Below are 10,075 nucleotides of genomic sequence, written 5' to 3' on the forward strand. Positions count from 1 at the left end.
GTCGACCAGTGTTTTAGAGAACAAATAATGACTTTGTCCAAGAAAAAACACATTATAGCTGAGCTAAATGAAGAGTGCTGTGATTAATGAAGAAGCTATGTTTAATGTCAAAATCAAAATCTTGGCTGATTTCAATGTGCTGTTGAATGCTGTCCGCCATTGCTTCTGTGGTTAACGTCACGTTGTAATCCAACTGCAGTTGAGTTGGACGGCAATTGTAGTTCAAGATGAGCGTTCGATGACGTATACTATCAAACTCACAAATGGACCAATCAGAGTTTAGCGCTGATTTCCAGCTGACGGCGTCCTGTCCTAAGAAACCAGGCCTTAAGATGGGTTTTAGCTGAATATACAAGACTTTGCGAAAAGAAACCTTAGAATGACTTAGATTTTAGATTATTTTCACCTTGAGACTAGCTTTATTAAAGGACTTTTTCACGTTTGAAAACCCTACGTCAACCTCGATTTAAGGTTTTTATATAGTAGAAGGTTGTTTTCCAAGGTTTTGGATTAGAGTAATGTGCGTAGAATAGAACAGATTGTCCCAGATGTTGTTTTAAGGTTAGAAAGTTTACACGTAAACCGCATAACAAACCTTTTTAAGTTTACATTGAAAGGTTTTTGCTGAGTGAAAATAAACCTCGTCAACCGTGCAAACCGTGTCAAGGCATGAACACGAAAAAAAGGAGGAAAAAGGTGTTTACTCACGAAATTAACGTCATAAATTTTGCATTGGATCTTGTCCTCCGATGACAAGTAATGATGTTGATCAAGATCTTTAAATTTGAAAATGCAATTCTGATTTTTCTAGAAATTTGAAACTGATTATTGACATTTACCTTAATGAGGTATTTCTTCGTAATTTATTTTATTTATAAATAACACATTAAGTTTAACTATTATCTTATTTTTTTTAATTAAATGTGGTAAGATAAGTTACAATTTAAAATTTAATTTAGAATAAATGGCAATACAAAACATGTATTCGAAACATTATAGTGATATTATTTTTTCATTGAGTTTATTTTTATTGTTCTTAAGGGTTTTCACTCAGTTTTTAAAGGCATTTTGTATGAATTAGTAGGTCATCAATTTCCTGGCTTTGTATATAGCGCTAGGCCAATATTTTGAAGATCACATGTTAGAAATTCCTACCTTAAACTACGCACGTGAAAGTATTTTGTTAAAAATCGAGAAGAGTATTCAACTCTAGTATGTGTACATAAAGTGTACAGTAAGCAAAAAATATATATATATATCACCCATAATAACTTTTGTATTAATAATCGGATTTCACACGCACTAAATGTCAATCTTAATGATTTCTAGGGGTCACTTCAAATATGCTTATTTATATGCTAATTATTATGTGAATTATTATTATTATTACTCGCCGACCGGCCTGTGTAGGGGGCAGGGAACTGTCCTTGCATCAGAAAGGTTCTGGGTTCGAACCCCGGGCAAGGCATGGATGTTTCTTTCTCTCTATCTGTGTTCTATGTCCTTTCTCCTTTGTGTGTGAATGTGACCCGCCCTATAAATGGGTTGTGGTAGTGCGACGTGGACGACGCTGCTCCAGCGCCGTGGCTTCGCTACAGGTGCCCACTGGGTAACGAAAAGAGAGTTAGCAGCTCTGGCACTTTCTGTGGCCAATGGACAATAGTTCCAAGTGCCCGCCATTTAAAAAAATATGCTAATTATTAATTTAAATACGAAATTAGGCGCAAAAACGCACTTTCCATGAATGAACCAAATTTTTTTTTCATGTTTGGATTCCTGACCCTAAAAAATAGGGAAGAGGATTTGACAAAATTTCGAAAATATTGGATCAAAAATTGAGGTGCTAGGAAGTTATGAATATTTGGCTTCGTCCCCAAAAGATGCCAAGAACTATCGCCATAGCAGTAGTAAAAATTTAACATAACCCTACACTAACTGAGTAGTCGAAAAGAGAGAAATACTCCGTTGCTAAGCAACCAAGCTGAGAGAATAAAAAAGAATGAAATAAAAATTGAAGCCATTCATGGTTTTGTGTGAACTCGAAACAAAAAGGCTTTTTCTTTCTTTTTTCTTCTTTAAATAGTTAATAGAAAAATATCTAAGTTTCTAGGCAACAGGTTTGTTTTTAGTTGATTTCTGCACAAGAAAGAAAAAGAAAAAAATTTATTTTCATTTCCTTTAAAAATAAAATTTGAATCCAAATTATGTAAATTATTTATCATTTGCCAAGATTTTACTAATTGAACCCATAAACTTTTTATAAGGCATTATTTGTATGTTTGAAGCTGTTTTTAATTTCTTTAAATATGAAGATTTTATACTAAAACCAAATTTGCATTATCTTAATTATATGCAGAGTTGTAAGGCGAATGACGAAAAATATACTGTAAAATCTGGAAGAGATTATAATGCACATTCACAAGGTTTTACATAAATCAGGATATTTCTTTTTTTTTTATAATTTAAGAAATTAGTGAATATTAAAAAGATTTAAATATGTATGTTTAAAAATATTATTGTATGATTCATTTTTTAAAAAATCGTTTCATTCTACCAAACATGTGAGTTACGTTAGTTTCAAAAAATATGACTAAAATCGCAAAAAGTGACATTAACATTAAGGGATCTGAGCTTTGGATCGCTCTCCTGATCAAACTATGGGGACCATATTGCGACTACCCTCTATCTTATGAAGGTCAAGAATCCAAATGTATGTAAAAAAAATGTTTGTTCAGAGAGAGTTTTTTTTTGCGTCTGATTTCTTAACTTAATAGTTAGCACTAAATAATTAGCACATTTGAGGTCACCCCTAGGTACCATTAAGCCAGTACAACCACTTAGTACGTGGAAATCCGTTATTCAGTGTGATTTTTTTTTTGTTGCTCACTTTACGCTCAGTAGCCTATTAAAAGCAATTCTTTTTCCACACATTTCTGAAAGGGCGAGAACTGTTATTGAGTGATTAAATATGAGTTACCTTCAACCATGAGGAAGTATCCTCTTGAGTTTCGTCTCAATACTTCGATTGCTTTTTTTGTCATTTCCGATAAGGAAGGCTCTCCATCGGGTCCTGCATCTCTATCCACCTCGTAATCCATGTGGCCAAAGTTGAAAAGTCCTACCAATTAACAATATTAAGTTTTGATGACATAAAAACTACAGGATGTCTCAGAAATGGTCCAAGAATTTGAAAAATCAAATATAGTAATCAGCATATTTAATCAACATGATTGATATAAATGATTTGAGTAATCGTTTTTTTTAAAGTAATCATTTAATTTTTTACGTAATCATTTTTTTAAGTAATCATTTTTTACGTAATTTTTTTTTACGTATTCATATTTTACGTAATCATATTTAATCAACATGGATGATATAAATGATGCTCCTCTAAATATTGTTTTTTCCTTTATACACAGGGACCACATCAAACCTTGGGGGACTGAAGCTGCCTACGGAAGCTGCTCTTCTTTCTCTATGTACATTCTTTGGTTTAAGTTCGGACTAACTAAAATGATTCGTGTGGGGGAAGTGTTGGTAGAGGACGCATACAAACTTGGATTTATGAAGATACTGTTCCATAAAGTCTGCTACCGAGATTTATCTTCATACAGTATTTCTGACCAGTAGATTCCTTTAAAATACTTCTCTCTCTTGCGTAAATTGTTAAGCCTTATTAGAACTAAAATATAGCTATGTATGTATTCCGCTTAAATTATTGTTGCTGTCGCCGTAGGTTATTAAAGCAAGGTGGTTCTTGTTTTCCAGATGCGCCCTCTATGCCCAGGAATTCAACTTCTGCGACATCCATACATCACACCCGTTTAAATAGCCATTCAATCATCCATATATAGTAATTTTGACCTGAACCAGAGAACAATCAATCTACAATTCAGTACCTCTAAAGGTAAAATTTGTTAAAGGAACATGGAGAACTGTGTGACCCGACAGATTTAACATGAAACCAGTCACCATTCACTACCAGAGGCGGCTTCGGCTGGCTGGATTCAAACTCCCGTTCACACGAACGTGAGTCCAACGCTCTGTCAACCGGGCGATCTCGGTCATTACACTTAAATTAATAAGCATAGTTAAAACAAATATATACACTCATTGTCTGTTTATAAGAACTGTTCACTTTTCATAGCTGTTTAGCTAAATAGCTCAATTTGTTTCAGCGCTTCGTCATCAACACGAGAAGTAAATATTTCCGGTTTCATGATCACGTGAGAGGGTTTTGTAAAATGTAATCATCCCCCTCATGAAGGGTAAGTGATTTTTATTCACCATTATAACTTTAAAAGAAAATTAACCTTCTGGGAAGCTCTTCACCGACCTATTTAATAGAATATAAAGTTGGTTAAAGTAATGAAAAAATGAGGCTTATTCCAACAAGTCCAATAATGCGAAAGTCGTTCTTGAGATTAGTTGCCGGGGCAACCTATAATACTCAAAACATTTAAAATACTTCATAAAATTAAAAAAAAAAAAAACGTTTTTATAGGAATTGGGTGGCTTTGCTCATCAAACCTTCTCGTTTTCTCCGCTTAAAAGCCAATGTTTTGCACAAAAACAAAGAACCTTTTCTTTATAAAATACACAATTATTATAATTTTGGGTAAATAATGTTTTGTTAATAATCGTAACGGCTAATTAATTTGGACCTATTCAACTGTACTCAAAAGAAACAAATTTAAAACTATTGAGCTTATTCCCGATCATGTTTCATGTTCACGACGGTAGAGGGCAGCATTTTTAGTTTGTTTCAACTTCCGGTAGAAGATTCAGGTAGAACACTGAATTACAGTGTATGGCTGAAATGGGTGGTTGTTGACTTCCACCGGTGAATGTTGATAATCACATAATCGCTTTGGTAAATATCCGAAATATATACCAAGTCTAATTAAGTGCCACTACCCAGTATGCTCTACATCAATGTTTTTTTAATGTTAAGCGCCACTGGCCGGTATGCATTTGCTCGGTATACCCTACAGTGGTGATTTTTCAATGTTCAGTGCCACTGCCTGGTGTATATTTGCCCGGTATGCTCTACATTAATGTTTTTTTAAGGCTAGATGCCACTGCCCAGTATGCATTTAACGTGTACTACGAACATTGATGTTTCTCTTAATCTATCGTTAGCAGATATTAAAATATTGAATAAATATAATAATATCAACGAATAAATTAATATCAAATTGGATGTAACAATTATTTCGTACTTTCAGCAAAGCGATTATATGATTGTTGACATTCACCGGTGAAAGTCGACATTCTCTTGGTAACATAGATATTAATAAATAAATAATATGTTTTTACTATAAAAGGAAAAGAGTGAGACTAGGGTTGTTTTGTACTGAAGAGGCCATATAAATATCGAGTACTTCTTTGATAGTCAAAGCATACATAAGAAGAAAGAAGATAGTCACCTAATAGATAGTCCGTCTTGTTGGGGTCAACGCGGTCGAATTCATCTTTCGTGGAAACATACTTAGAGGCTAGTTTCCGGCTTTTTTTATCTGTTGACCATTCCTCGATTAGATTCCTCTTGTCTTCCCTCCGTCCCATCTCCATGGGAACTTTCACGTTTTTCTTTCCGGGCAGAAAATTGCCCCGACCACCGCCAAGAATCACCTGCGACAAATAGAATTTTTTTTTTTAGAAAAAAAGAAAAATTATAATGCATACAAATAGGTTTTTTTTTCTCTTCCTTTTACACTGAAGTAGCTGGCGATAAGGGAGACAAATATTTTGTGTCTATATGCGATACTTTTTAGAATATGTTTGCGCGTGTCGAAAATTGTATGGCTCGATATGACTGTGAAAATTCCGATCGGGCATTTATTTTTTTTTAATTCTGACATGCTCGAATGAACCTGTAGCTGTTCAATCAAAAATAAAGTTTTTTTTTAAAAAAAAAAAAAAGGATTAGACGCCCACATATTTTGATGAAAATAATCAAAATGTGGAATTGTTCGGGGAAAAAAAGTCACCGAATACGGGGGGGGAAGGGGGAATGTAAAAATTAAAGTAATATAATTTTATCTTGCACAGCTTGGTTCCTTACTATGCTATCGATTTTTGAGCAGGTCTTTTTGTCCACTAAGAGGAGCGCGTGAAATTTTCAAGCCAAGATTTATGCTATTTAATAAGTTTAAAATTATAAGAAATGAAAGAATTCTAAAGAGTTTTAAAATTCCCCCACACATACAAATTTATTGTTCTTGATGATTCAGCAGTAGTTATATTTCGTTTGAAATCGCGTGTTGAAACTGTTTCCCTTACTCGTTTGATATATAAGTTCACTCAAAAGCTCTGTCTTATGCCACTTGTACAATACTGACAAGCCTACTTTTTAAGGCAGAGGAGTGCGCTTCTTTTAGTGGCTCCATCTGTGGCCGAGAATTCAACTTCTGCCACATATACGTCGCAGCCCGTTTTACAGCGAGGACATATTCACATTCCATACATCCACAGATCGTAATTTTGACCAGAACCAGAGCACGATCAATCTCTGATCTAGTACCCTCAGAGATATTGTTGTTTTGTTTTGGTAACTTGGAGGACTTTTGCCCCGGACAGATTTAGTGTGAACCAGTCACCATTTTGTAGCCGGGGAATCTTCGACTGGCAGTGATCGAACTCACAACCTATTGGACATGGACCAAACGCCCTACCAACCAGGATATCCCGGTCTACTTGAAGCTCTGATAGTTCTAAAAATATTTTATAGAATTATTTTTTATTTTAAAAACGTTTTAACCTTAAAGAGATGTTGTATCGCTTGTCAATCAGGTCTCCCTGTGTCAGGTCTAACTATAATTTAGCCGCATTTTTTAATAGCTTGCGTTAATCGATAAATTAGTTTTGACAAAATTTTCGATTGAAAAATATCCATTAAAACGGTTACCACGAAAAACAAGAAGAAAAAATATCATGAATTTTGATCATCTATTCCTTACAGTAGGTATATTTTCTCATTTTAACTGTAAAGCATTTTTTAATAAATTTGGAAAGCAATTTCATCATTTATTTCGTAAAAGTATCAAAAGTTAAATTATAAAAAGTCATAAAATAAATTATTATTAATGAATATTTAAGGGGAAATATTCAAAGTTTGAAGTAAACTACCAATTTATTTGAGTGCTTATTTTTCTTTATTATGAAACAAAATTTTAAAACATAACTACTCACATAATGGAATTAATAACTTTATCTTGCGCTTTGAAATATTGTTGATCTTTAATAATATTGTAATTTTTTTCATAAAATAAAAGACTGTCTTTTTTTTCTTTGCATTTAAAAATCACTTTTTTTCATCTGATAGCGAAAGGAAAGAGTTTTAACTCAACTGGGGATCATGAAATTTATCTTATTAAGACAAAAATGGTTCTCAATCGGCCGTCATTTTGTTTTATTTTTGGGTTTACGGTTATAAACTTCGTAGTTTTGGTAACTCATTTCAGAAGACAAGGGAACTCCTGGAACAAACTACAATAGTCTTCGTGGAGGACTTTTCGACGGAACCTATCCACATGAAGAGAAAAAACACGAAAACCTCTCACGATTAGTCCGACGGTAGGAGGATTCTAATCCAGGATCATTGAGGATATTTAAAATCTTTATTGGATCAACTAGCCACCGTTCTGATTCGAACCTGGGTCAGCTCATTAAAAGGAGACAGCACTCTTTCTCCCACTGCAGTTTGAAGATAACTTTTTAAATTTAAACCTACAGCCTGAGTTAATTCAAAAGGTCAACCAGTTTCTGGGGGCGAAAAAAATCACCAAATTATTATTGATATTAGTGATGCTTAATTAATTGTGGTAATAGGTTGATGTTGCACACATCGCATTTTAGCCTACCGTTTCTGTTTCACCAACTCAACCGAGTTTTATTAGTTATTGTTTTTTTTTACCCGCGTTGGCATTGTCACCCTTTTATTGTTGATGATATCCTTTGTAATAACTGTAACCGAGACAAGCTTTTTCTGACTGAGAAATACTAGTATCCTTGAATCTCCAAATCTGAAGGTCTTTGCCTTTAAAAAATTTCATTTTGGGCACAGACCAAAAAGAACAATTCTGGGATGAATTTGATCACTGGTAACTTATTATCTTAACAAGTTTATTGCACCATTTTTCTTTACATTCTGTTGAACTCTTTTACTGACAGTATATTAAATTATTAATAATTTGCGATCACAAAAATATGTAAAGTTCTTAATTATCATAATTTACATGGTATAAATTATTATCTTGTTATTGTTGTTCAGTACCAAACATTGAGTACCCAACATAGATACTACATTAATGCTAATAACTAACAGTTACCACACAAAACATATTTTTTCTATAACCGTCGTTGAACAGCTGACCCAATTCTTGGGTTTACGACTACTAATATTCAACTCTGTAGCCTTGTCATTTTGAACCCAATACAGAAGACAAGGGAACTCCTGCATCAAGTATTGGGAGAAAATTGCCTTCGTGGAAGACTTTTTGATGGAATTACCTCGCATTTGCGTTACATGAAGGGGAGGACCAGGAGAACCTCCCATGGTTAGCCTGACGGCAAGGGGACTCTAACCCATGATCCGTCTACCAATGAGGAAATTTCACGCCAGCACTGTGGTCGGTGTAAGCTGGATGCGGGTTCGTATCGACTAACCATCGCTGGGATTCGAACCCGGTTCACCTCATTGGAAGGCGAAGGCTCTATCCCCTGAGCACACAAAGCATGTTTAATTCTTCGAAAACTTACACCGAAATTTAAAAAAAGAAAAGCATAAAATACTATATAAAATAAATTTTTCATATTGTAGAATACAGTCACTTTACTAAACCAAGACACCATTTTTTTTAAAAAACTACCGTTCGAAAGTTAATAGATTCGATAGCTTGTTTGGAATAAATAGCTAATAAGGGTAAAGAGAGTTACGTTAATGTTTTTCCCCGGATCGTCTTCGATGAGTTGCCTGGCAATATCTTTACAGTGTTTCCTGTCTCCTTCCGGAATCTTTCCGTCACTCTCCCAGTAACGACTCGCAGAGTGACCGTACATGGCTGCAGGAGTGGCGTGAGTGACGCGTGTGGTCGTCACCAATCCTGTCGACTTGCCTGCATCATAAAAAATAACATAAATTATAGACTGACATAAAGTAATAATTTTGACAGTTTATATTTTGAGTCTCTAAGTTCCATTTTACAGATATAGCAAAGATATGTTTAATGGTTCAGTTAACTTTAAAGTGACCCATATCATTTTGATATTTTTGCCATCAATGCCCCCCCCCCCTTTCGTTACGAGAGCCAGGGTTTGATAACCGGTCGAATCTGCTTCAAACTAACTCTGTCTAATATATATACATTAATGTGAATGACCGAAATCGGTGATTGTTGACTTATAACGGTGAATATTGACAATCACATAGCCGCTTCGGTAAATGTCCGAAATATGTACCAGGTCTAGTTAAGTGCCACTGCCCGGTATGCCCTACGTCAATGTTTTTTTAAGGCTTTGTGCTACTGCCCGGTGCTCCGAAAATGTATGTTTCTCCTAATCTATTCTCAGCAGATATTAAAATATCGATTAAATATAATAATATCAACGAATAAATTAATATCCAATCGGATAAAACAATTATTTCGGACATTCGCCAAAGCGACTATGTGATTGTTGACATTCACCGGTGAAAGTCGACATTCTCTTGATTTCGGTCCTTCACAGTAACATGTAGGGGAGAGTCGGGTAGCCCCGCCCACTTAAGGAGTATTGCTTATATTTCTGTATAATATTGAGTAATAATCAATATTTTTGTATGTTTCTATTGTTTTACCATCCAATTAAATAATTCAAAAAGAATAAACCCAAAAAAGAATAGTTTAACTTAAAAAAATAGAAATTTAAAAAATCTGACTACTGTATTCAACATATTTTCAAAACTATTGTTTACAATGTTACCAGCTGCGTAAATACAACAATGCAAACAATACAACAACAATTTTTAATATAACAATGTCCGATGGCCCATTGACTTGAAAAAATATTCTATACATATGAAATTGACAGTGGG

General features: G+C 34.3%; 1 protein-coding gene and 1 long non-coding RNA gene across 2 annotated transcripts in view; one reads left to right on the forward strand and one right to left on the reverse strand.

The window, feature by feature from the left end:
- The window catches only part of LOC107457235 (alkaline phosphatase), a 77,033-nt gene that overhangs the window by 9,800 nt on the left and 57,158 nt on the right, over positions 1-10,075 (reverse strand). The window contains exons 4-6 of the mRNA XM_043054938.2: positions 8,941-9,119; positions 5,430-5,634; positions 2,978-3,118 (exon numbers count right to left, since the gene is read on the reverse strand). Coding sequence (XP_042910872.1) covers positions 2,978-3,118; positions 5,430-5,634; positions 8,941-9,119 — 525 coding nt within the window. The remainder of the gene's footprint in view (positions 1-2,977; positions 3,119-5,429; positions 5,635-8,940; positions 9,120-10,075) is intronic.
- LOC122272008 (uncharacterized) overlaps positions 1-10,075 on the forward strand; it is a 94,075-nt gene that overhangs the window by 7,790 nt on the left and 76,210 nt on the right. Inside the window, exon 2 of the long non-coding RNA XR_006226726.2 lies at positions 4,179-4,268. This is a non-coding gene — a long non-coding RNA (uncharacterized lncRNA). The remainder of the gene's footprint in view (positions 1-4,178; positions 4,269-10,075) is intronic.

The sequence above is a fragment of the Parasteatoda tepidariorum genome, chromosome 3 (assembly GCF_043381705.1).
Source record: "Parasteatoda tepidariorum isolate YZ-2023 chromosome 3, CAS_Ptep_4.0, whole genome shotgun sequence".
NCBI classification, from domain to species: domain Eukaryota; kingdom Metazoa; phylum Arthropoda; class Arachnida; order Araneae; family Theridiidae; genus Parasteatoda; species Parasteatoda tepidariorum.